We start from the raw sequence: 27,514 nt of genomic DNA, 5'->3' as shown, positions 1-27,514 counted from the left end.
GGGCTTCGGCTATCAAGGGTGGCCATGGTCTTCCTGGATTTGCTCACACCAGATGGTCCACAGGAACCCACAAGCCACCTAGGCTCCCTTGATGGTCAAACTCTTCCAAAGCCACCCTGCCCTGGCTGTGAAAAAGAAAATCCCTAAGACCTGACCCACTAGGGAGAGTCGATGGAGGGAGACTCCTGGGAACCAGTGCCATGCTCGGGAGAAAGGGCTGCGGGCTTCCGGGGAGGGGTGCAGCCACTCTTCGACATTTTGGAAAAGTTTATGTTTTCACTGAACCATGAGCCATCGCCTCTGTGCAGCCAGGGCTGGGCTCGACTTCAGGGCGTGGAGGGAAGCGGGTGGTGGAGCAGAAGCCCCATCTTCCTGCAGGTCTTTCTTCCTGACCCCACCGGGGACTGCTGCCCTCTCCCTACTGCCTTTCTCCCCTTCCCCAGGCCCACTTCCTGCTTCCTGCCGACAGGAGGGGTGAGGGTGAAGGCCCCCCCCCCCCCCCGACACTGGAAGGTGCTTTGCACTCACAACTGCGGCAGTCTAAGAGCTGTCCTCTGCGGGCACAGGCGTGGTCGCTTGCCTCGGCTGTGTGACAAAGTCCAGAGATTAGGGTACAGGCATGGCTCGGGGGTGACCGAACACCAGTTCCCTACCTGGCCCCTAGGAGAATGACCAGCCATGCTCTGCCCAGCTTGTCTTCAGTGGAGCCCAACATGGGGGTCAGGCCGGGGTCACACCCTCCAACGGCACCTCAGCACCTCAGGCTCCAGAGGCCCAGGCAGGACCAGGTAGAGTTGAGCCCCAGAATCACACAGGCCCAGTGCCTGCACCTTGACATGTCATTGTTTTTTTAAAGTCAACCCCCAAGTCAGAACCAACTGTGGTTCTCCAAGAGTGGTCCCTGGACCAGCGGCATCAGCATCACCTGGGAACTTGCCAGAACAGCAGGTCCTCGGGCCCCATCCAAATCTGCTGAATCACAAACACCGGGGGGAGGGGCCCCCATCTGTTTTAACAAGCCCTCCGGGGATTCTGGTCTTGCTCGAGTTTGCAAACCGGGTGCAGGATCCTTCCGTCTCTCCTCAGCTGGGCCCCGTGCTGCTGCAGCCCCTTCTCCCTGTCCGGTGCCCATAACCCACTGGCAGCTCCTCGCTCCCACCCAGCGACACACCTCCCCAGCTCTGGCCCTTCATCCCCTGGGCCACTCGGAGCCTGCCAGCCCGTCCCTCCTCACCGACTCCTCCAGCTATCGCTTCAACTGTCGCTTCTAAGCAGATGGCTCTGCTGTCACGGTCTCTACTCCTCAAGCTCCAGATGGGCATTCTCAGGGGCTTCTAGAATGCTCCCCCAGGGTGCCTAAGCAGCAGCTCAAACCCCACAGTCCAGGCCCCAATGCACCTTCTTCCCATACTGTTCTCGGACCACTGGCACCTGGCACGTCCTCGGACTTCTTCACAGCCAGCTCTGAGATCTTGCTGGCTTTCCCCTCCCTGGGCACTCATGGGAACTTTTTCTGGTAAAAAACCTAACATGCCTTGGACTGCAAATTTCCTGTAGATGCAAGTAAAACGGATGTGACAGGAATGGACTGAAAACCCCATCCTGTCGTCCCGTGAATCTGCCCTCCAGGGGCACACTCAGGACTTCTGGGTTTAGAGGGCAGAGTGGGGCTTTCCGGACTGCTCAGTGTCTGCTGCAGACTGGGAGCTCCTAAGGGAAGCCTTAGCCCTCCTGGGACAGCAAAGCTAACAAGGCAGAGCAAAGCACCCCTCCCCGCTCCTTCAGTAACCAGATTGCTACTTCTGGGTCCCGGGCTCCATGCTCCGTGCCCTCTAAAAAGGGTTTACACATGCACAGTCCTCTGAGACAACTGCTACTTCATTCAGGGTCACCAGTGAATGGATGGCTGCATGGGAGAGGGGGAGAGAGAGGGTTGCGGTGAAGGTCAGGATCAAGAGGCAAGCGTAGTGGTCAGCATCAGAGGCAGGATGAGGATCAGAGGCTTGTGCCAAAGCTCTGAAGCCATCCTGCTCCCCCAAAGATCAGAGCCATGCTGAAGCCCCGCATACTCCAGCTTCTCTTGCTGCAGGAGCCCCCCCTTTCCACCCCCTCCCCTGTCAAAGCCTGGACCCCAGCTGTCTTAGCCAATACCCTCGGGCTGTAGATTCTGCACCCGGGTTTGGCAGGAGGAGGTAGAATGGGGACAAACTGGGAACTTTCCTCGGAACTGAAACCACTTCATCCTGACAGAACCAACACTTGCATCCCCCTCCCCGCTCCCAGAGCCAGGGAAGCCGGGTTCCAGTCCCAGTGCCATCACTGACCAACTACAAGACAGCACAAGATAACAAACCGGGTTTGTGTTCCGGTTTCTGCCTTTGACAGTGAAAACTAAAACTCTGCCTTCTTACCCTACAGGGCTGATCTGACAATAATGACACGTCTGCGTTAAAAGCTGCTCACCGTGAACAAACCGCTCTCCCTACGTCTTCTAAGTGGGTCCCATGACTCCTTGAGGAGGAGGCAGGGAAAGTGTTTTCATCGTCTTGGACGGATGAGCAAAGAAGGTTCCCGAGAGGTGTGCCCAGGCCGCAGGGCTAAGGGGCGGCCAAGCGGGGGCTCGCCCTGGACCTTTGTGCGCTATACCACACTGTCCCAGGCTCAGTGAGAGCTGCTCGTGACCAGCATGCGCTGGTATTACTGACAGTGGTATATTTGGGTACAGTATTTGATTATTTGGGTACGGCCCAAATATCAGCCCGTGGATTATCCCTGGGTACTTCTCCAATCTGCCATTTCCCAAGGGAGTCATTTTGACCTCAGAAGTAGGTGTGGAATCAGTGGCTCAGGGATAAGATGGGGGAAGACAGGGTCAGCAAGGGAGAAGGAATGACCTAAAGATGCCATGACCTGAAGAACGATCATGATTTCTCCTGGGCACAGAGGGCTACGGGGTTTTAGGAAAGTTTCATCAGTTCTAACAATCCCATCTTCTGGCCAAGGGAACTTAAGCCGAGGAAGGTTCCACGGCCAGCCTCAAGTCGTGTGGCTCACAAGGGGCTGAGCTGGCCCCAGACCCAGGCTTCCTAACCCTACATCCACCGTTCCCCCCACGCTGCCGGGATCTCAGGATCTCCTTCATCTCTGGCAGTCTGGAGCTTGTCCCTTCGTCTGAGTCTACAATGGACAGGCAGTATCGTCAGAGCAATGGGGGTGGCGTGCACCATGGACCCTTCTCCACAAGGGATGCCCCCTGATGGAGGACCGGTCCTCTTGGAGATCTCAGTCTGGTTCAGACACCACGCCCAGGACACAGCTTTGTCCCCACGGGCCAGGACAACCCCATGGATGTGCGTGCTGGCCCCTGAGCCAGGGAAGAGGAAATAGTACTCACGACTTGTCTCTCCTGCCGAGCCGTCTTGGGGGGCTCGCCTGTCTCCTTCGGGGGGACAGGGATTTCCCCCGGCTTCTCACTTGGGTTGGAGAATGGGCACTTGCAGGTTTCAGGATCTGAAGGAGATGTGAGGAGTTACCATGCTGGCTCTGAAAGGAAACCACCTTCCTGTCTTCCCGCAGCCTCCCTGCCCCCACCGTGAGTGCCTGGCCTAGGAGAGACCAAGCCGGAAGACCTTCAAGGGGAGTCCTGACGGATGTTCCTTGCTCAGTCTACACTGGTGAGGAGCAGAGGACCCCTTCCCCAGAGGCTGAAATGATTACACTGTACCCCCTTTTCCACAGCAGAAGAGCAAAGCCCTATGCCTCAGCCTCTTGGGGCTGTTTCCAGGAGCTGTGTGCTATCTCGTGAGGGCAAAGTCCCATCTCCACTGCCCCAGAAACCAGCTTGCTCTTCCTCTGACTCTCCCACCTCATACACCGGCACAGGGTGGTTTCATTTTATCAAGAATCGGTTTCGTTTTATCAAGAATCTCCGTCCCAGGTCCCTCAGGGTGAAGATGACAAGTCCCCGGGCACTAAACAGCCTGAGGTCAGCAAAATCTATTTTCCCTATGGTCCTCTGTGTCCACACAGGCTTTCTCTCAGTGACTCCACAAGCCCTGGAGGGACACGGACAAGCAGGCACGATGTTACTAGGGAAGTGACATGGGAGAAGAAAAAGGGGCTTATGAGTGTAGTTTCTGAGACACCAGGCCAGAATGTTATGCCAAAATGTGTTGCAATTTATAAAGCAAAGCAGAGACAGAATGTGACTCTGCAAAAGATTATAAAGCAAGGTGACCTGCTCTCCTTGTGTGTCCAGGACCTTCCTGGTTTTACGTACTAAAAATGTCATGAAACCCCTCAGTTTCAGGCAAACCGGAACAATGAGTCACCCTATCATAAAGACCAAAACAACAAAACAAAACAAAACAAGAGCCTTAATCTCAAACGACTTTAACATTTTGGATTTGATTTCACAGAAGGAAATGCAGGCCGAGACACTGCTTTAACCGTAACATCTCAACTGACTTCAGCTCCAGGTTTTGAAGTAGTCCATGTCAAATAGCAAATGATTTGTATTTTTTGTTTTAATAGGATGGTTATGAAGCAAGATAACCTCAAGAAGCTTCTGACCATCCCAGAAACATGGGGCAAGAGGCAAGAGACAGACAGACAGACAGAGGACGGGGATAGAACTACCATCACTCGTTCGCCTTCCCAGCACCTACCTTCATTCTCATGTCCCTGGCGTATTTCTCCAGCTCCTTCCTTATGTCAGCCCTTAACATCTTGGAGACATTGAGGACCAGCTGCTTCCACTCAATGGGCTGGAAGCTATGAGGCTCATGGGGGACGTACAGCCCAATCTTGACCTTCTTGACTGTGTGCAGGTATTTCTTGTAGGAGTCTTCAAAGTCAAAGATGAGGTCACTCAGAGTTCGAAAGGTCAACGGCTTGTCCATCAGCTCAGCCCTTCGGCTCATGCCCAGTGAGCCGTAGCGGCCATTGCAGTAAATCCCCAGCACAACATGGTGAAAATAGTTTCCTGAGAAGTAGGTTTTAAAGCTGATGGGGAATCGCTCGATGGAAGGCTGTCCATTGGTTAAGTATCTTAGACCATCTGAGTCAAGGAAGAGAAGGGAGGCCTTGAGAATTTAGAGCTTGGACTCCCAGGAGGGAACGTGATCTGTATGGCAAATTAAGTGTCCATCTCTCTGCCTCTGAGCAGGTCCACATCTACCCTTTCCACGTTAATCCTTTCAGAAAAGATTCACTCAATCCCTTTGAGTACCTATTAGATGATGCATATTGAAGCCAAATTAAAAACTTGCCCTCTACTTTAGTAATTAAATAAATGTGCAAAACAAAATCATGGACTTTCCCCCTCCCTTGGTTTTCTTCAGGACGTGATGAATATTAAAGGCCTTTTAAAATGTAATGAGAATGACGTTCTCAGACATTACTTCTGGCTGGAGTGCGTGGGACAAAGCAGGAATTGAAGACCTCTGCATTGTTCCAGAAGAAAAGTGAAAAACAGAATCAAGGCAAGGCAGTGAGATGGGAAACAAACTGACTGGGTACCTGGGTGGCACCTGGGTTAAGCATCTGCCTTTGGCTTTGTCAGATCCCAGGGTCCTGGAATCGAGTCCCACATCAGGCTCCCTGCTCAGCAGGGAGTCTTCTTCTCTTCCACCCCTCCCCCATCCAGATCTCTCTCTCTCTCTCAAATAAATAAGTAAAATCTTAAAAAAGAAAAAAAAGAAGAAGAAGAAAAGAAACAGACTGGTCGATTACCTGGACGGGAAGGCATCAGAACAGGTCACAGCTGCCCCTTATCTGCTCCTCTCATGGGCCCCAGTACCCATGCCAACAGCCTTGAGTACCACACGGAAAGCTGCCTCCAGCAACGGAACCTCAGGTTCCCCTCATTCCCCAGCACACCTGGCAACACACATTGGCTCTCTCCACTTATCAGCCCATTTGGATCGAGCAAATCAGCAAAACTGATACCGTTGTATCAGTTTGGGACCAGTAACCCCACAGGGGCAGCGCCGCGTAACTAACTACCCCACAGACTCCACACGACAAGTACCACCACAGCCTCAAGCCCATCTCAAAAATCCCAGAATAACCTTGGTAAGGACCCAGTATTCATGGAGAGGGATGTTGAAAACTCATGGCATCTCTTTTCTGCTGAAAACCTGTGGTGACTCCAGGGTGATTCTGAGGAAAATAATAATCCGGGTGCTCCCCATGGTGGCCTGTGCCTGGTAAGTGCTCAGTCAGCGGATACGGTTCTCTACACTGAGAATCTGTCTTCACCATTTCTTGCCCCCACTCCAATGGACTTTCCACCCAGAGGCTAGAATGTTCTACTGAAGCCAAAATTTGGTATGTGTCAACTCTTTTGCTTCAGTTTTCACTCTCTCTCCTCTTCCTCAGACTTGATCCAAATCCCTTACCAAAGTCCTGCCACAATTCAGCCCCTGCTCATAATTCCTTTGTCCAGTTTCATTCCCCTTACACCCTGGACCAGCACACGGACCCACAATCAACCTGAGACATTTTTGAAGGATATGCCAAGACCATAAAGAATCCACACCCATGCCCTTGGCCGATATATTCCCTCATAATGGGAAGTCATATAAAACTGCAAGTCTTGAATGACTTTTAAATGACCTTGACATTACAAAGCTATGAGACCAACTGAACAAAATGGCCCTAAACATACCCTGTAACATGTGGTGCTCCCTATCACAGTAGAGCTTCCTTATTGCTTCCCTCACACAGCAGCCCTCTAGGGCAGGGGATTCTAACCGGGCAAAGATTTTCGGGGTCTCGTAAAAATCACGAGTGAGAAGGATGCTGTGGGCTTACTCTCTTTACACATGCGGCATCCCAAATGGTACAGAGGCACTGCTCCCCCCGCTTCCCCCTTTCCCCAGCCTTCCTCAGTAGGAGTTAAGTACCCCGCCCCACCGCCCAGCTCAAGAACCACCACAGCTAACAGCGCTTGCTGCTTCATCACCCAGTGTTATAACTGGGTGTCTCTTTGCATCTGTTAGGCCGGGAGTTGTGTATCACAGGCTGGTGTCTGTCCCCAGACATGGCACAGGCCTGGCACAGAGACATGCTCCGTCAATGCTTGCTGCAAGGAAGACCCTCCATTGCGAGACACCTTCCTGAGACTTAAAAAAAGACTGCCTCAGTGAGGGCCAGCCAGGTACGCTTAAAAGAAAGAAGCCACCAGAAGCCAACCCTGAAGGCTGACCTAAGGACAGGGCCTCAATGAAAGCATGTCTCCTCTCTCTAAAGTTAGCTGTTTTCTTGTCACTTCCTCCTGTGACATGAACTGGCAGGGAGGGAGTGAAATCCCAACCTTCCGAGGCCCCTGACGCCCACTCCTGCTTGTTTTCTGGGGTGAGTTCTCTGGGGCTGGAAGAAGAGCTTTCTCAGTTGTTTTTAGTGATAACGAACCCTCACTGGGCGCGTATCTCCAGTGCCCGACAGGCTGTGGGCAGGGCTATGGAGCCAGAGAGCAAGAGCGCAGCCCCCTTCTGGAAGCCTGTCGGGGACACAGACTCAAAATGGACACGACACAACCAGGATGGCAGTTCCTCAAAAAAAAAGAAGAAAAAGGAGAAGGAGAAGGAAGGGGAGGAGGAGGAAGGAAGGAAGGAAGGAAGGAAGGAAGGAAGGAAGGAAAGAAAGAAAGATTGATTGATTTGCCATATGATCCAACAACTCCTGGACGTGTACCCACAAGAACTAAAAGCAGGGATGTGAACAGGGACTTGCACACCCATGTTCACAGCAGCAGAAAGGGGGGACGCGGTCCCCGTGCCCACGGATGGGTGACTGGATGAACGAACGTGGTGTATACAACGGAATATCATTCCACCTTAAAGAGTCAGGAAATTATGACTCGTGCTCAACTTGGACATTGAGGACACTAGGCTTAGAAATAAGCCAGTCAGAAAAAGACAAATACTGTATGATTCCCCTTCCTGAGGTATCTGGAGTAGTCACAATCGTAGAGATGAAAGTAGACAGGTGGTTGATGGGGGCGGCGAGGAAAATGGGGAGTGTGCGCCCCACGGGCGTGGCATTTCGGTTGGGGAAGACGAGGTTCTAGAGACAGCTGGTGCCCATGCTCGCGTGACAACAGGAGTGTTCTCAGTGCCACTCAACTGTACACTTAGAGTGAAAATGCTAATTTTACGGCATGACTATTTTACTACAATGAAAAAAACCACATTCACACTAAACGTATGTCAAGCCATTATGCTGTTTACCTTAAACCTGAACAGTGCTGTATGTCAATGGGGTCACAGTGACACTGAAAAGAACCACCCCAGTGATGGGTGCTGTGAGAGAGGCAAGCCCAGCGGCCTCTGGGAGAGCAGAGAAGAGGTCATGGGGTGACCACACCGAAATTAGTCTGTGGGAGGTGTAGAGTCAACCACGTGGAGAAGAGGGAGGGAGGCGGGGGATGGGAGTGACCACCAGTCCATTCTGTCACAAGTTGCCATTGCTAGGATTTCTTCCATCTTTATGGCTATCGGGAAGACTTGGGACCTGGAGTATAGGAAGGGGATGAGGAAGTGTGGATGAAGGCAGGGAAGTGACCTGAGCTTTTCTAGGGATGAGGGAGCTGCCATGTCCAAGCTCCTAGAGATCGAGCCAGCATCTAACCCACACCATGATTAAGCCCCTTCATGGTCAGCGAGGCCCTCCCAAATCGTTGCCAGGATTCAGAAGATGAATCAAAGGTCTTTGTCTCCTGCAGGCCTGTGAAAGTGTGTGCATGAGCAAAAGTAGGGGCTCTTCCTGAATGAATCCTAACTCTGGACTAGCATCAAACGGGAGAAAACAAGGAAGGACAAGACAGGGGACACAGGCTTCCAAGCAGCAAGCAAGCGGAGCTATTTCAAGGTTGTTGAGGTGCTATTTGTTTCCCAGGACCTGCAGAGGGGCCTGTGGGAGACACAGACAGATGACCTAAGTCCTGTCCTTCACTGTGCTCAAGAGAAAAGCAGACCATAGGGATGCTGACAAAGAGCAAAAAGAAAAGACAAAGACGTAACTTTTGGAATTTAGGTCTGTGTTTCTTGTCTGTGTCCAAGAGTCAAATTTCCCTGAGTTCAGCAGTGTGCGCCCCGTTCTCTTCCGGGCCCTTCTCTGTAATGTCACACTGGTAAGAATAAAGGAAAACCAAGGCCACACTGTCCTCTGATTTAGACAGGCCCAGAGGCCAGTCACAAGTGTTTCCCTCATGACCCAAAAGAACTGATTAATCCCAGGAAACTTGCAGTTGTGCTTGGGTTTACGCCACTGCGCGGGGACATGGCGACCGTGTAAAGCAAGATGGCCTCCGCCCAGAGGCACCCAGACCTCCATCAGCAGAGTCTGAAGGTAGCTGGCCTGCCCAGGGAAGGGCCTGTGCTCTGGCTCTCCTTCACTAACTCCCCCAGCAAACCCCCAACAGCTGTTCACCCCCATCAAACTCACAGGAGGCTCAGGCCAACAGCTGTGACTGACTCCCTGCGGTCTCCACCCTGTTCTGCCCTCTGGCTGGGCTCCCCCCCCCCCACCCCCGCACGTTTCCTCTCCTTTGTGAGAAGCAGGGAGGAGTAGGACGGAACTGTGGGGGAAGGGCCACAATAAGGCTCAAATTCCCATTTTTCAAAGGTCAGCCTGGGCACCTATAGACCATCTTTTTCAGACGCAGCCTGCCAGTGCCCTGAACACTGCAGAGGGCCAGACACTGCCGTTCCCATGAACATGTCCAGGAGACCAAGCCCACAGACTGCCCCTGACCTATTGTCCCTGGTCTGATTCTGAGCCACGAGTCCTTCCATTGATGTCACGCTTGCCTCTTTCCGTCCTGGGTTTCCTTCCAGCTCTCTAACTTTCCTTCGTCTCTGTCACGGGCTCACCATGTCCATCTAAACCACAACAGGGTGGGATCTCTTCCTTGATCTTTCTCTTCTCACTCCTTGAACAGCAGCTACCATTCCTTAAGTACGTGCAGCTCCCCGATTCCTATTTCCGGTGCCGAGCCCCCTCGTGAGCATCACACTCTCCATACCCACCCCAACATCTGACCCCTGCCCACGTCTCAGATTGAACATACTCAAATCTGAACTCCCCTCCCCATAAATCTGACTCTCCCCGCAAGTCCCTCCTTGGGCAGCAGCACACCTACCCGATCACCCAGTTTTCCAAGCCAGAGATGTGGGCTCATTGCCTCTGACTCCTCTAACTCTCACAGCTAATCAGCCCGGCCTCTGGGTCAAAGAATCTCACCTCTCCTTCGCCCTCAGCCCTTCCGCCCACCCTCCACAAACTACCACCCAGTCCATTGGTTGACTTCCTCCTCATCCACTCCGGCACTCAGTTGGCCTCTAAGATCTGGAAATTCTATCTTCTTAATGTCTCCTCACCTCTGTTCCCGTGGCCAGGACCATAGTTCAAGCATCACCGTATCCCTCAGGGAGCAGCTCCTAACGGGCTTCGCAGATCCAGCTTCTTCTCCAGTCTGCCCTTCAATCTGCCTGAAGAACCACCTTTCTAACACGCATGCCTGGTCATGTCGTGCCTCTGCTGCCGAGCTTTCTTGGGGGCTGCCCTAGCCTTTAGAAGGAAGGTCACACTTCTCAGCACAGCACTCAAGGACCCAACTGTTTTTTCTTGGGTCCACCTCCCAAGTTCATGTCTTGTTATATTCCCTTGGTCACTGTCCCTTCCAGCCAGCCACCCCAAGGGACAACAAGTTTCTTTGCTCTTCTGTCAGATCACGTTCTACTTCCATCATAGCTTTTTGTACCATATTCCCCTTGGGCTAAGGAGCCAGGAGTCTGGTGGAAAATGGAACAGAAAGTATGGCAGAGCCCAGACCCTTGTTTCAACTCTACATTCTGCGGAGTCAAGACTCTATGCCATTGCTTGGTCTCGTCCACAACCCACTCTTAGAATTTTCCCCAAGATGCCTTTGGATAACCCCATTTCCTCTTGAGTGTCTATCCTGTTGCAATGCCAGAAAAATGCAAAAAAGAATGATACATGCTCTCTCTGTAGTCCCTCTAAGTTGGAATTCCCCTCGTAACTAGTGGATCTGGCTGAGAGCTAGGCCTGGGGCAGGCTGCAGCAAACGTCCACAATGAGCCAAGGAGCCAGGCTCTGATCTGGTTCAAGTCCAGAAGGTCAAGGTTAAAGAGAAGCACCAGGGAGAGCTTGACACTTTGTCCCAACCAGACAACAGGCATAATTTCTGTGAGTCTGGAACAATAAAGGCACAGTGGGCCCCACAGGGAGGCCACCATCTATGAAGTAAACTTGAGCAAACGTCACTTCAAGGATACATCCCCAGGATGACAGCTTCAAGGCATTTGATAGGCAAGGACTCCCGAGTCATTTCTTTCGCTGTTTCCATTAACCTGTAGGGTAGAGCACAGCAAAGCATCTCAGGACTGATTTAATTATGCAGTCTGTCTGTCTGTCAATCCATCAGTGTGCCAGTCTCCACACCAGGTGACATGCAGGATTATAGAGGGAAAGGGGACAGCTTGCTGTGCAAGACAGAGCCAAAGCACATCTGGACCTGGCAGAACTAAACTCCTAAATTCTCCACTTCTCTCTCCAAGAGTTGGTTCCTGGAGTTAGTGCCTGTATGCTGTGGTGTACTCTCAAGGCCCCAGGATGAGGGGCATTACAAAGAGCAACAAGAGGAGGTCCCATAAACAAACTTCAGGGGCATCTGGGCGGCTCAGTTGATTGGGTCCGACTCTTGATCTCAGCTCAGGCCTTGATCTCAGGGTTGTGAGTTCAAGCCCTGCACTGGGCTCCACACTGGGCGTGGAGCCTACTTTAAAAAAAAAAGATGATATACTCTGACATTGCATTGCCAAAAAGAAGCCTGAAACTGTGACGCTGGGTGTGGAGCTTACTCAAAAAAACAAAAACCAAAAAGCAAAAACCAACGCTCAGGCCTCCTGTACCTCTGTAAGAGTTCGTATCTCCCACAGAGCTTAGCTGTCTGAGAGGCCCAGCCCCTAGCCCCACCACCAATCTGGCCCTGGGGCACCTCCCCTCCCCCACCCCTGACAGACAAGGATGTTGCAGCAGGGGATACAGGCATAAAGGGTGGGAGAGGGAGCTGACAGCTTTCAAGCAGGAGAGTGGTCCCCTGGCCCACGGATCATGCACCACTTACCCACTCAGCGGTCTCATTTTCCTAATTTCAAAGAACTGGGTCCCTGTGTGATTGTATCTGGGTGAAGTATGTAAAGGGAAAGTGATAGAAAACTCCAAAGATCCCAGTGACTCAGAGGGGAAGCATGCATTGATTTCTCAAAGGGATGAGGAATGAAGAGTGAGGGGCTTTCCAGAAAGTGTCCAGTAGCCACAGGGTAGCCAAGAGCCTCTTAATCCTCGCTGTCCTTCCCTGAAAATCTGATTTCTAACTTCAGCTTCAAAACACCCTGGACCTTTATAATAGATCCTTTCAGTCTGCTCTGCATTCTGTTGGTTGAATACATGTCTTAATTCACTTGCCAGACTACAAGCTCCTTGGGAGTTAGGACCACTTATTTATTATCTTTATATACCCCCCACAAAGCCTGGCCCAAGTCCAACATATTCCAGCTAGCAAATGTTGTTAAATGAATGAGGAATAAGTGAATAGATGGGTGGACAGATGGATGGACAAATGGGTAGGTTGGCGGGAGGGTGGACGGAGGAAGGGAAGGAAGGAAGGATGAATGGGATTGATGGAATGGATGGTGGGTGGATGGATGGTGGAATGAATAGAATGGAAGGGTGATGGATTGACAGGTGGATGGATGGATGGATGGATGGACAGGTGGATGGATGGAAGGGAAGGATGATGGATAGAGGGGCGGGTGGATGGATGGATGGATGGAGTAGAGGTGGTTGGACGGACAGGTGGATGGATGGAAGGGAAGGATGATGGATAGAAGGGCAGGTGGATGGCAGTAGGTTTCTCAATAGTGTCCAGTCTCTGCAGCAAAGCTTACTGTAGAGACATCACCGTCATTTCACTGGACTGATACTAGACAATGGTTACTAAGTCTGAGAAGATGACACTATTACCCACAACTTGGGATTTAGCCGGTTGCCCAGAAAGCATAAGGGACTGGCAAGCCTGTGCTAGGTCATTCTGAAGGAGACATGCTTTCGCAGACTAGATCTTTTTTTTTTCAGAGCCTAAAGAAGAGTTGCTTTACACATTTCTCTTCCCTGCCTCAAGCAAATTCCTATAGAAAAAAAGCACATGGTGGGAAGGTACTCAAGAATGGAGACACTGGTGGGGGTAGGAGAGTAGATGTGTGACCCTATTGTGGTACAAGCAGTGGCAGCAGGGGGCGCTGAGCACCCTCCCAAGGAGGATTAGGATCCCCTCCTGGCACAGAGATGCCTGGACACTCAGACACAAGCTCGAATAACAACTACGGGGTGAATCATGAGAGACTATGGAGGGCACGGATTGCATGGAGCACTGGGTGTGGTGAAAAAATAATAAATACTGTTATGCTGAAAATAAATAAATTTAATTTAAAAAAACAACAACAAAAAAAACCACAACAACTATGGGGTGAGTGGGGGTCATTATAAACAGACCCTGGGCCCCACCCCTGGAGACTCCAACTTCAGGCCATGGTCCTAACCCTCGAAGTCATTAAGAGTCACCCTACCCTGCCTTGGACAGCTGTGTTGGAGGTTCCAGGGTGACAGCTAGAAGATGATTTTAATAAGCTCACCAGGCTGGAGATGATCAGCTCGGGCCATAAGAAGAGCCCATCTCTGTATATAGGCTTGCCCAGCTTTTGAAAAATACAATATAAAAAATCTTCATGGGAAAAGAGAAAAATGAGGGGCTAGGTATCCTCATGGTAACGCGATTTTTTTTTATTTGACCAAAGATTTCAATCCAATCGTGAGATTCTTGGTATATTTAAAGTAGAATTCAGTGGGCCAAAATTCTACCTGAATGCATAACTTTCTCCCTGTTCATAGATCTAGTCTGTATACCTACTGTGTAAGGTGAGACAAACCCATAATAAAATAACAAAATATTGCCTGGCCTTGCTTTCTCAGTTTCTCACAGTTGTGAGCCCCAGAAAGTGAGTTGGGGGAGTGGAGGGAAGCCTCTTGTAAACGTTGCCTTCAGAGTGAGTGACTTACTGAGCCCGAGCTGACCCTCAGAAGGCCTCTCCTCACACAGCAGAGATCGGGGGCATCTGTCTTTCCAGAAGCCTATGCTTCTGAGCCAAAACCCCAGTTATTCTGGGTAACATTATGGGGTAGCGTCGGCATAACTTTCCCATTCACTGGGAAACCAAAGAATTCACTGGACTCGTTTTATGGTCGTATTTGCTCTCTTGCAATGGTCTGGAACAGAACCTGCAATGTCTCGGAGGTGTGCCTGTGAAGGTCTGCTCAGAAGACAAAGAGGTCATGCTCTGTCTTCTTTGTGCAGTGGCTCTGCTGCCCAGGGAACCAAGGGGCATGATCCCAGCAGCCTGTCGCATTTTCCCTTTTCCGGCCCTCTCTGTGGTCAGTGATCTAGGTCAGTGACCATCGTTATGGGTCAGAGAAGAAAAATGAAAAAGCAGATCCTTCAGGCAAACTGTGAAAAGTTGGCTGAGAATGTGCTGTAGGGTTTCCGGGCAAATGAACAAATGTAGTGCCCGTGCACATTCGCCCCCTATCAGGGAATCCCCAACATTCCCTCTCATCTCTGGCTGCCTGATCCTTGTGAAGATCATGTCCTAGATAGAAGTGGGGAGCTGTTGTAATTTCTGTCCCCTTCTAGAATGTTCTGTGAGAAGACAGTCACACCCAGGGAAGGCTTGGCTCTTGGGGCCCAGGGCTATCCTGGCAGAAGTTTATACTATGTTCTCCAGGGGTCCCAGTTTGAGGGTTGGCACCAATAACTGATAGCCTGCTCAGGGTCAGAGTCAAGCTGTTGGCTTCAGCCTTGAAGACTGGTGCCACCTCGCCCTCTACTATGGCTTCAGGATTCCACTGGAAAGATGCCATGCAAGGGAGACGATTGCCTGTGAAATGAGAACTGAGAGGCTAATGATGTAACCTGCCTATCCAAATCAGTAGCGACTGGTGTTACTCCCCTCTGGTATGCCCCTCCCTTCAGTGAGGACACAAAAATCCACAGGAAAGATTCCTGCATATAGCACAGCCTCTTCTGGGGCATGCGGGACAAGTGTGCAGTGCCCCATGAAATCCTTTCTGCTGAATTCTATGTCTTTGGGGACAAAGGACAGAGGTCAGCAGAGAACTGACCTCTTGGACAACGTGCTAGGGGTTAGGGTGCCAAGAGTGGCCTCTGTAGGGCATCTGATGCTGGCTTAGTGCTGTGATGTTCACGGACGCAGGCAAACGGTCTCTCCCTCTCACAGACACCTCTGACAGCCCAGCTCACGTTCCTAGCCTGAAAAATTCCTAGCCCTGAAAACAATACCCGCAGTGGCCTATGAACCAGCCACCTCTGCTCTTTGTTCTTACAGTGTTGCTGGAGCAGGGCCACAGAACAGATCTAACTAACCCTGGCTACCAGCAAGCCAAGGCCACGGGCAGAGAGAAGGACCAGAGTCAGACTGGTCTGAATTCCGCCTGCCCCTGCAGGGCTCCTCTGTACGTCTCCAAGTTCACATGAGGGGAGAGGACCCCCATCCCAGGGCTCCATTTCTTCCTGCAGACGGGAGCGAGGCTGCTGGTCTGGGCCTCCTGAGAAGCCAAAGGCAATGAATGCCATGTGGGTCTCGTACAGACCATGAGCAGTCACGCTGGAGGCAGAAAAGTCAGAAAGGAAAGAAAAAGAGCAGAAAAAAAGCCCAGAAGGGACGAGGGACGGACAGCAGAGGAAAAGAGGCAGAGGGAAACAAAGACGATGACGAAGGAAGGGAGAGGGAGGGGGAGGAAGGGAGAGGGACCCGGGCGGCCACTGCTGCCTCACCGTGCCTTGCCCTCCCAGCCTGCACCTGCCTAACAGGGTAAAGGTCTGATCATGGCAAGTACATTCCCCCATGATCATGCCTTCCAGACTCACACGGGGGCACCCCTCTATGTCCGGCCTCACCAACCTTAGGGAGCATTTGCTGACCAGCCAGGGACAGACCTGCCAGGAGGCTCGAGGTCACCGCGCCCGTCCCCGTGGGGTCCGCCCAGACCCTGGTTGGAAGGATACTGTAGTGTCTTCATGTAGGTCTGGATTGCCTGAAGCCAATCTGGGATCGTCATCGACAGCCTGTAGTTCGGAACCTGCGGCACTGAAGGCTGCAAAGCAGTAGAGAGAGAAGTCTTTATCGAGGAGATGCAGCGGGTCCAGTGTCTGCGGGCAGCCATGGGGAGGGAAGCACAGCAGACGGCCGCCGGCACAAGGTCTCCCCAGACCATGGGGTCCCTCGCTGGAGCTCCGCTCCGCATATTCTGCCCTGGGGCACCACGACTCTCTACAGCCCTCTGTGTTTTGTGAATGTGAACGCAGCCTGCCTCCCCACAGGGGCCTCAGCCTCGTCTCCTTCAGCCAAGGACCCTGTCTGTAGTGTCCCCCACTCTGCCTGGCCCAGGGTGTTCACAGGCGCGCCCCAGTCACCCTCACATTTTCACTGCACGGCTGCACCTTCTGCTGCATGGCTGGTATGAACCTTTATACTCCGGGACACCACCAATGCAAGACCTCTGGTGCCCTGCACTTGACCTTAGCCAAAAGGCCGAGAAGCGATGAGACCTATGGTGCCCTGAAGGAATGCAACCTGGTGCCACACATGCCTTCGATCCTCAACACCATGTCCATCGCGGCCCCTCCCCGAGTCTGGCCCAGTGGATTAGCAAAGACCCCCCTCTGGCCATGACTCTCCCCAGGTAAGGGCAGCCCGTCTGACTCATGAGCCATCCTACCCTTTTACCCCTCACAACTGCCCAGGCACCTCTTTTCCTCGCCTGCCCCTTGGTCAGCACCCACCGAGTGTCTATGACTGAGCACGAAGCACGGTTAGAGCACGAAGCTCTAACTGCTGCCCGGAAGAGAAGAGAACAGCAGGTGACACTTGTGGTGGGGGAGGGGAGTGCCTCTTCCCAGGAGTTTAGAGCTAAGACGCCAGCTCTGAGACACCAGGCAGCTCTGAGCGGCCAATGAGGCCAAGAGCGAGCACAAGCAGGGGCTTCTCCCCCAGCCCGTCTCTTCCTGGGAAGCAAGGGATGGCATTTCCTCCTCCTGTGTGCGTCTTGGTCCCTGAAGCTTAGCCTCCGGCGGGGCAGGGCTGGGGATGACAGAGACACTCTGTCCCCGTGAGCCTGGGGCTCTAGGAGAGCTGCTGCCCTGAAGGAAAGGGGAAGCTCCTCCAGGTGTAAGCCACTTAGGGAGGAGCAGAAGGGGCCGCAGGGCCGATTAGTTCATCCTCGAGAAAACAGGGAAAGGGAGGCTCTGGGGATTTAGTGCTTAGCTGACGACGGTGAAGCTGCTGGTTGGAGAGACTTGGGGACAGTGCTGGGCCGCCTGGCTGGGCCCCAGGGTCAGACACCCCCAAAGGGCGTGCTCTGGCTCTCCCCCTGCTCTCCAGGCTCGGGCTGCAGTGACGTGGGAGGGTGCGCTGCCCCGGGGCCTGTGGCGGGCCCCTGCCCTACTTCCACACCTTCCACACCTTCCACAAGTTTAGCTGCATTTACTAAAAATGCCACCTGACATTCGCTCCCTCTCGGGCTTCTCTTTTCTCTCGGCTTTGCAACTTTCTACCTCGCAGCAACTGCCCCTTCAGCAGAAAGGAAATTAATCACACATCCCACTTCACAGCCAAGGTGCTGAGTGTGTGTGTGTCTGTGTGTGAATGTGAGGGGGTGTGTACACACACACACACACACACAGCTGTTCTGCAAACTACACTTTGTTTACAACACAAATCACATTTCTGTCTTGGAGAGTAATTTTGGGGAGCAAAAGGTTCCAATGGGACCATTGGCTCACGTGACCCTGCCCCGTGCGCAGGTGCGCGTGCACACTGAGGAAATGTACTATGTATTATGAAATATTTCCTTACAAACACTAGAAGCATCAATCTTGTCCTTGCTTTTGCAGTAACATCCACGGATCTGCCCATACCTGGAATTCTGCATCAGGATGTGCCAGAGATGTCACGGAGAAGTGAGGAGAGAAGGGGAGATGTGACAAAACATTTCTTTAGCACCTGCTGTGTTCCAAGCTCTAGGCCAGGGACGAGGGAACACGGAGATGGAGGAAGGGTGGAGGGGAATGAGACAGCATTTCTGCACAAAAAGTGCTGTTTGATTCTATTTAATACAAAAGATGGTAAAAGCATGTGGAAATAACCCCAAAGAATCACCAATCACCTAACAGATCCTCAGAGGGGTGTCCCTTGGCCAGATCCCTGCCAGAGCCAAGGGACTTGGTTCAGAGGTGGCTGTGGGGACCAACCACCAAATTATTTCAACTCCCCCAAAGCCCAACAGAGCCAACAAGACCCAGATGGTGGGGTGGGAAACAGGCAGCAGCTGGTCCTCAGAATAGCAGCCCGGTGGCGCCCAGAGGCTTTTAAAAACAGCTGCCTGGTTACCTCAGACCCGGCTGAGCGCGTGCGGGAGCTGTGGCCACATTCCACCAGCCCCAGCTGGGGAGCAGGGCTGCGAGGGGGAGACGAGCCGAGACAGCTGAGGGCTGATGTCATCAGGCTACAACTCACCCTGCTGTCTGGGACGGCTGGCCGGGGCTCCGGCTGGCGGCCGGCTCCCAACCAGCACCTCAGGCCGCCAGTGCCCCCAAAGGACAATGCACTGTACAAACCAGGCGGGCTCCTTGGCTGCTAATTATGAGACAGACACAAGATCCGAGTCCCTGGTCTATCACCTACTCGCTGCGGACGCTGTCAAGCTCCATGACTTCTCTAAGCGCATTTCTTCCTTGATAAAATAGGAAACTATCACCTACTTCAAACCGTCGGGGCGGGTTGTGAGGATTGTAGGACCTAATGTACAAAGCCGGCAACTTGGCATTGGCGCTTGGTATTCTGGAAGGGCTGGCTATGTTAGCCTTCATTACTGATGTGTTTTCGGGATCTAGCCTGGGGAAGCCTGGACGGTCTGCACTTTCCTGGAACTAGAAGATAAAGTCAGCAGGGCCCGAGTCTCTGCACACTCCACGTGGAACATCGCAAAGATGCCTTCTCACCCCAGTGGAGGAGGAGAACACAGTCATTTCCCCCTTCAGACACGTCTTGACCAGGAGCTAATATCCTTCATTCATGACAAGTTCATTCAAAGTTTTAAGAAAACTCTTCAGGGGCCCCTGGCGGGCGCATCAGTACAGGATGCAACTCTTGATCTCGTGATCATGAGTTCAAGCCCCACATGGAATGTAGAGGTTACTTAAAATAATAAAAAATAAAAGAAAACTCTTTGGTCTTTAATGAAAAAAAAAAATGTCCCGAAAGGTAGAAGCAACCCAAATGTCCTTTGACAGCTGAATGGATAAACAAAATGTGGTACAGGGGCACCTGGCCGGCTCAGTCAGTAGAGCGTGGGACTCTTGATCTCGAGGGTCAAGGGTTTGAGCCCCATGTTGGGCATAGCTTATTTTTTAAAATATGGTAAATACATACAATAGAATATTATTTGGCATTAAGAAAGGACATTTTGAGGGACCCCTGGGTGGTTCAGTTGGTTAAGCCACTGCCTACAGCTCAGGTCATGATCCTAGAGTCCTGGGATCGAGTCCCGCATCGGGCTCCTTGCTTGGCAGGGAGCCTGCTTCTCTCGCTGCCTCTGCCTGCCAGTCTCCCTGCTTGTGTGTACACTCTCTCTCTCTGACAAATAAATAAAATCTCCAAAAAAAATAAAATAAAATAAAAATGAAATTTAAAAAAAGGACATTTTGACACAAGCTACATGATGAACCTTGACACAAGCTACAATGTGATAAACCTTGAGGACATACTTAGTGAAATAAGCAAAACACAAAGGGACAAATAGTATAGGATACCTCTTTCACCATCATACGCCTTTACCCGCGGGGTATACATTCTGAGACCCCCCCCAACAGATGCCTGAATCTGCAGATAGTGCCAAGCCCTAAATATACTGTTTTTTTTTTCCCCATGCATACATATACCTATGATAAAGTTTCATTTATAAATTAGGCCTGGTAAGGAGATTAAGACAATCAGTAAAATAGGACAGATATAACAACATTCTGTAATAAAAATTATGTGAATATGATCTTTCTCAAAATCTCTAATTGTAGTCTATTCACCCTTCTTGAGATAGGAGGTGATGAAATGCCTACATAATGAGACGAACCGAGGGGAATGACATAAGGCATCGTGACCTGGCGTTAGGTTACTGTTGACCTTCTGACCAAAGGTCAGAAAGAGAATCGCCTGCTTCCAGAGAGCTGGGAACCATGGATGGCAGAAACCGTAGAAAGCGGAACAGTGGAGAAGAGGGGCCAGCCGTCTGAGGCTCCCACAGCCATCAGATTCATACAGACAAAGCCCACGGGTGGTTGCCAGGGACGGAGGGGTGGGAGAAGACGGAGTCAGCGTTGAATAGGTACAAAGTCTCAGCCAGGGAAGAAGGAAAACTTCTGGAGATGGAACACAACAGTGAGAATTACTTAATGCACAGAACTGTACACTTAAAGGTGGTTAAAATGGTAAAATTAGGTTTTGGATATTTTATCGTAATTTTAAAAACAGTCATGAAAAGACAATTTACCAAAAAAGTGAATAAATATTCGAAAAAGAATTTCAAGCTCACTAATAATTTAAGAAATGCAAAGTAAAGGGGCGCCTGGGTGGTTCATTGGGCTCTGTGTCTGCCTTGGGCTCAGGTCATGATCCCAGGGTCCTGGGACCGAGTCCTGCATCGGGCTCCCTGCTCAGAGGAGAGCCTGCTTCCCCCTCTCCCTCTGCCTGCTACTCCCCCTGCTTGTCTCCTCTCCCTCTCTCTCTCTGACAAATAAATAAATAAAAGCTTAAAAGAAAGAAATGCAAAGTAAATCCACTGCAACATGCCATTTTCACCTCCAATCAGTAGAGCTGTTCTGAAATGTGGACACCTAATGTTGACAGGGATGCTCTTAAAAGGCACAATGGGAACATAAATTGCTACAACCTTTTTATAAAATGCGCTTGGCACACTTTTTTTTTATCTTCTCCTCCTTGACAGACCCTAAGAGTCCCTCCTCATGTTATTTTCCCGTTTCACCTGAAACCCCAGCCTCGATTTCCACGGCCCTTCCCCTCAAGGTTCCTGCCACCTGCCGCCTGCCACCAGCCCCTCAAGTCACAGCCCAGCCTCTCTACATAGGCCTGTGGTCTGGGTCCCTGGGGGGTGGGGGACAGGAGGAAGGAATGGGCTGGGTAGGAAGGTTATTGTTCAAGAATACTGAAAGGAACCACGGGCAAGGCTTCTGTGGTCAGGCTCCTTCTCATCCCATTCTCGGCAAACAGAATCACCTGTCCAAAGAATGCAGGGAGAAATGATGTCAGGGGACACAGGTGTGCAAATGGCATCCCCATAAGCAAGAGAAGCAGAAAGGCAGAAAAGGAAGCAAGGAGGCAAGCCAGAACACTGGGCACCAGGAATCTTTAAGCAGAAAGAATGAGAAGAAAGCAAAGCCTTTTGCTGCCCCTGCTCTGGAAGAAACAGTTACCAGTGCAGACACACCAGGCAACTCGGAGAAGCAGCACAGAACATCAGTCACCAGCCCAGAATGGAGCCCAGGCCTCTGCCTCAAGGGCAGCCAGGACCCTGTTGAGGGTGTCCTGGCATGGAGCTCTGGGGGGTCTCAACCTTGGGCCAAGCAGGAAGGACAGACCACGGTTCCAGAGGCAGGAGTGTGCTGCCTGTGTGAGCTAGCAGGGGGCAGAAGGGGGCCCTGGCCGCAGACTCGCAGTCTCACACCTCTCTGCTCAGGCAAAGCTGAGTCCTCTAAAACTGAATCCTTCCCTAATTTAGAACCGACATGAGAAAGAGGCACGAAAACATGGGGTCTTTAAGAAACGATCACTGTTTCCTGCTGAATCCATTCTGGCTGCCCCTTGGAGAGTTCAGCTCAGCAGGGAGAGAAGCAGGAGGAGCGGCTTCCTAGCACACCCTGCTCTCTTTTCTGGGCCGGGCGCTCTCTCCGCCTCGCCTTTCTCGTCCTCTACCGTCCTCCAACTGACTCTGCTGCTTTTCCGACTTTCCGTGAAAAGCCCCCGCCTTCACCTAGTCAGCTGCTGCCTTGGACCCAGTAACCACCAGGGGCAAGGCCTGCAGTCACACATTTAAAAGGAGGCTTGCAGAAGGGGTGAACCCCCAGACCCCTGAGCCCCAAACCTCCCACTCCCGCCCCTGCCCAGGTAGAGGGACCTGGACCTGTGGGCAGAACTTCCCATGGCTGTTCACAAAATGGCCTCAAAGAAGTAGCATTCCATCCTCCTCTTAAAGTTCTTGTACCTTCCAGCGCTCTACCATTGCCCACCCCCACTCCTCTTTTTATTTTATTTTATTTTATTTATTAATTTGACAGAGAGAGAGAGAGATCACAAGTAGGCAGGCAGACAGGCAGAGAGGGAGGGGGAAGCAGGCTCCCTGCTGAGCAGAGAGCCCGATTCGAGGCTCAATCCCAGGACCCTGAGATCATGACCTGAGCCGAAGGCAGAGGCTTTAACCCACTGAGCCACCCAGGCGCCCCCACCACTCCTCTTCTATACAAAGTCCTCAGCAAGACACTTGCTAAAGGAGAAAAGACACAGACCCAAAGGGAAAAGTCTGCCCAGCTGAGTGTGAGAACAGCCCTTGGACTGTTCAAAGAAGTGGTCCCTGGAACCAGAAGCTGTTTTGAAGATGTTTCCCGTCTCAGGACCTAGGTAGGGGTCAGGGGTTGGGGAAGGTCAGGACCTGGGAGAAGGGGATACGGAGATGGAGTCAGAGAACACGCTATTATGATGCAACGTAAGAGAGAGAAATGTTAAGTTCAGGTTCAAAAAGCCAAGGTCTGTGTTTGGCCTGGGGTTTTCCCAGCCTGGCAGGAGTTCTGCTGTGACTTCAGGTTGCTGCGAAAAGATAAGACGGTGTCGTTGCTATGTATAAAAGGGAACTTTTTTTTTTTTTTTCCCAAGAACACATCATTCAGCCACAATAATGGAAACATCAGGTACAGGTCTCAGGGGAAAGTAATCTGTGTTTTAAACCACTCAGACAACATTGAGAATATTGTGTTTCATAGGTGCTTATTTTAGAGGACTGACTGCTGACAAACTAGCAAGTGTCCTAGAAAGAGGGTGAGGAGAGTGCTTTGATCTGGGAACTGTGACACTAAGACACAGTGAAAGGAGTTACGTGAGGACAAAGAACTAAAGGAAGATGCAGAATGACGGAAGGTCACGGTCCTGAGGACTTGTTCTAAGTCAACTCTGTTGCCACACAGCTCAGCATTGGAGATCTGGAGACACGCAGGTCATATCGTCAAGGGACTGAAGAGCTGGAAGGAACTTGATATGAAATCTTGTCAATTCCCATTTTACAGATGAGAAAACTAAGACCAGAGTTTGTTTTTTTTAAGTGAGTGACTGAGGCCACAAAGCCAGAGGCAGCACCACCAGGACTAGAATTCAGTCCCTTGATTTTTATTCCAAGAAGGCTGTGTCGTAGTAACATTCTAGGGAGCTATGAATAGTGAAGGAGGTAGGGGTGCGCTGCTCTGATTCAAAGGGCAACCCAACAATTAGTGGTCACATGGGGCTGAAGGTGAAAAAGGAGAATTTCTGTGCCACTGAAGACAAGAGTTTCCCAACCACCAACACCCAAATCTGGCCAGGCCCTGGGCGAGCTGCCCTGTGAGGTGATGAGCTCCCCATCCCCACGAGGTCTCTGGGAAGAAGAAGGGATTCTGCTGAGAGGGGGGAGAGCAGTCTCCACCAAAAAAAAACACTTTCTGATTCCTATGGAGAAAAGGGGTCTGCACACACAAGACCAGGAGAAAGCCAAAGCCACCCTTAGCAGTAGGGTCAGAGGTCGGGAGCTGAATTAGATTTGCAGCATAGGACAGCAGGAACAGGCCTTGGTCCCCTGTGGCCACCTCTCTTCCAGGGCTAAAGGGCTCCCAGGTCCTCCTTAAGTAAAGCACGCCTCAGTCAAGGAAGGACAAAAATCTGAAGTCAGAACTGCCAGCCATGAGACCAGCGTTGTTCTCCTGCTCCAGGAAAGCCCAGCAGGGGTAAATCACAGCCGGCAACAAAGCAAGAAATGTCCTCATTGGGCATAGTGAAGGGCTCCGTGACCTGCTGCAATAAAGCACTGAATGATTGCAGCAGGAAGCTTCTGGGCCCTGTCACTCCCCCCAAGGGCACATGCAGCTCTCTGGCCTGCAGGGCTCAGATGCTCAGGTCACCAGATGCTCCAGGTTAGGGACTCAGCCAGATGGCCTTTCAGGTCTCAGGTCTGGCATTCCTAGACCAGCCCAGAAGTCGTCTCAGCCACACCAGTGTCCCCAGGGGGCAACGAAAACCATCTGCTATGCCATCACCCCCAGGCTCTGTAGCATTTCTCTGCAGCTTGCTTTCTGAGGTCTCATAGAGTGACCACCACACATCTCCCTCCCTCCGTCTTACTAACTATATCCTTGGCCACCAGACTCAGTCTGCTCGCTGGCTTCTCTCCAAGGTAGAAAGAGTTTCGCTCCTGAGCCTCCATCTCTATCCAGGGAGACTAATGCATCATGTGCACTGGAAAGTCCCTTTTAAGCAATAGCCAAAGCTCTTCTTCTTCTTCTTTTTTTTTTTTTTTTTCTTTTTTTTCTTGGAGCTCAGATAAGCTGAGAAAAGAGACAGTTCACTGCTTTGCAAGTTTCAGAGGTGAAAGTCACTGTCATGAAAAAAAGAATTGGCAAAAAGTCTAGAAATGATTCACGCTGAGAAGTCTGACTGGTTGATTGCAAAATTCATTCACAGCCTGATAAATCATTTGCAAAGGAGAGACAGGGAAGGACTTAAGAGTCTCCAAAGAGAAAAAGGAGGGTGTGATCCCCGGGGGGGGGGGGGGGGGGAGGTTCTGAGCATTCTTGGCAACACTGGTGTTACCTGGTGGCTACCAGGTGGCTTATAGCTTTTGCTGGAGGAGGTGATGGGGGTAGCAAACAGAGTTTGGCTGGAGATTCAAAGAACCCTTGGCACCGCCAGACCACACAGTCCCAGGACTGCAAGCCCTCCATCTCTCCCTCCCCCATTTCTAAGGCTTCCAAGACAAACGTCTCAATTAAGCAAAGGGGGTGGGGACCGGCCCGGAAGAATGGGGGAGCATAACGGAGTCCAGAACCGGACCAGGAAAATGGACATCGCCTCTACTTGCTATGCAGATTGAAGTGTTCCCATCATTGCCCACCCCACCCTGTCCATCGAAGCCTCTGACCTTTGCCAAGAAGGTGGCGTTCCTGATGGCGCCCACCATTTCTCCCCCCTTGGGGTGCACCTTAGCCACGTGCATCCACATGCGCTCCCAGGTGTGGCTGTCGATGGGGAAGCCGCTCTTGTTAACGTGAAACAGCACCCCGCCGTCTTTGTCCTCCTCCTCCGAGCCCCCACTGGTGGCGAGGCTCACGGGCCGCGCGTGGCTGCTCCGGGACCGGGTGCCTTTGGCGCCTTTGGGGTGTGGGCAGCGGTGAGTGTCGGCCGCGGAGCCGGTCATGGTGGGGCCGGGGCGGGGCGGGGGTGCGGGGGTCGCGCGGCGGCGGCGGCGGCGGCGGCGGGGGGCGTGTGCGCGCGGGCGCGGCACAGGGATCAGCGCCCCGCGGGGACGGCCTTCTCCATGCCTCTGGCTGCCGCAGGACGCGCGAACCGGGAGCGGCGGCTGGAGCTCCGCTTACGGGCCAAGCCTGAAATCAGTGGAGACACAGCACACACCACGGGTAAGTGGACACCAGAGGCGGGGCGCACTGTGTCCAACGGCGGCGGGGCCTCGGAGTGGCCCCGCGTCACTCCCCGCTCCCCCCCGCGCGCCGACAGACCCCTCCAGCAATTGCCCACGAGCTTGCAGCCCTGCAATTCCCGAGGAAGGCGACTCGAATTTTGCCCCCAAGCTTCACACCCGCCCTCAGACACCCGGAGGGGGATCCACGGAGCGTGGAAGGTGCGGAGTGGACGGGTTGGGAGAAGAAAGACAGCTCGTGCTGCGTGAAGGAGCAGGAGGTCCCCGCAAGGCTCCACGCATTCCTTGGTGCCAGATGTGGCAGAGCGCCAGTCGCGCCCGGAACGTACCGGCACGTGAGCGCCCGGGCTGCCGCGAGGGCGCAGCAGCAGCAGCCTCGGCTTGCAAAGGCGGCCGCGATTCGGCCCGGAGGCCCTCCGGGAGCCGGTGGGCGAGGACCGGCTGCGGCCCCCAGGCGCCCGTGCAAGTGGCCCCGCCCCTCCCCTCCCCGAGTTCCAGCGCCAGGCACCCGGGGGACTGGCTGCGGGCGGGGCGCGAGGCGGGCGCGCCGCAGCCCCCCGACCCTACCTCGGGCCGGCCAGGGGCCTCATGGCCGCGGAGCTTCTCCGGGCGGCGTGGGCGGCGGGGGCTGCTGCGGCGTCTGCGGGGGCTGGGCCTGGGCCTGGGGCTGCTGGGGCTGCTGCGGCTGCTGGGGCTGCTGCAGCCGTCGCCTCATTCCATGTCCCATTCTCGAATGTTATTCTGTGACATATAACCGAGTCACCCGGGCGGCCGCCGATGTTCTGAACGCGTCCATTGGCCACCGCAACAAAGAGGGGCGGGTCCCGGGCTCGGGACTCTACAACCGGGAGCTCCGCGACGCTCTGATTGGCTCCGGGGATTCCCGGGCAGGAGAGGAGAGGAGCAGGGGGAGCTGGGCGGCCACGCGAAATCCAATCGCAGTCTTGTCCTGGGAGCCCCGCGGGGCTGGAGCGTTTGTGCATGGGACTTAAGACCGAGTTTCCCCAGGGATGGTGGCCGCCGAAGGTGTGCAACTGTGGGAAGCAGAGGAGAAACAAAGCCACCCAAGAAGTGACCCCAAGGTGTGGGAGGGCTTGTCCTGAGAACTTCGTTCCCTGAGGAAGGCTGGACAGTCACCTGCCCCTGGCAGGGAGTGATGGACGGTTTAGGCAGGGGCTGTCACACGAAGGCACAAAATTAAATCTTTTTTTTTTTTTTTTTAATCTCACATTACAGATTTTCCAAATCCAATTAGGGGGCACACACAGCATGTACCTTCTGACATTAGTCTTCATTAATAAATTCCTTTTGGACCCATGCTGACATGCGCTGTCATGGCCTGACATGGCCCAGGAGGTCAGCCAGGCCCCAACTATTCTCTCACAGTTTGAGTTAGAGCAGGGGCTGGAGAGTTACTTGAAAACCATGGCGAAGTGGGAGTCTTTCCACACTCTCCAAAAAATATTTTTGTCTTAAAGACGCCTTTCCCTCTCCCTTAAAGGAAAAAAAAAAAAAAAGACTTTATTTATTTAATTTACTTTTGAAGGGGCGGGGAAGGGGCAGAGGGAGAGGGGCAAGCAGACTCCGCACTGAGCAGGGAGCCAGGTGTGGG

At 52.5% G+C, this 27,514-nt stretch overlaps 1 protein-coding gene across 11 annotated transcripts in view; it reads right to left on the bottom strand.

Moving 5' to 3' along the window:
* The window catches only part of VASH2 (vasohibin 2), a 39,328-nt gene extending 12,606 nt beyond the window's left edge, over positions 1–26,722 (bottom strand). For 3 of the 11 annotated variants that reach the window (XM_059145007.1, XM_059145011.1, XM_059145013.1), the window contains exons 1-6: positions 25,387–25,686; positions 16,100–16,257; positions 11,304–11,378; positions 4,668–5,049; positions 3,395–3,510; positions 529–585 (exon numbers count right to left, since the gene is read on the bottom strand). In XM_059145007.1, the coding sequence (XP_059000990.1) occupies positions 529–585; positions 3,395–3,510; positions 4,668–5,049; positions 11,304–11,378; positions 16,100–16,257; positions 25,387–25,662 (1,064 nt within the window). In that variant the 5' untranslated portion in view covers positions 25,663–25,686. Of the gene's footprint in view, positions 1–528; positions 586–3,394; positions 3,511–4,667; positions 5,050–11,303; positions 11,379–12,154; positions 12,212–16,064; positions 16,258–25,386; positions 25,687–26,469 lie in introns of those variants that run through there. The other 8 variants (XM_059145016.1, XM_059145009.1, XM_059145014.1 and 5 more) reach the window with 8 other exon arrangements.
* Between the last annotated feature and the right edge of the window lie 792 nt (positions 26,723–27,514).

Source organism: Mustela lutreola, chromosome 14, assembly GCF_030435805.1.
Source record: "Mustela lutreola isolate mMusLut2 chromosome 14, mMusLut2.pri, whole genome shotgun sequence".
NCBI classification, from domain to species: Eukaryota; Metazoa; Chordata; class Mammalia; order Carnivora; family Mustelidae; genus Mustela; species Mustela lutreola.
Note: the sequence above shows the minus strand (reverse complement) of the source record. Positions and strands in the feature narration are given on the sequence as shown.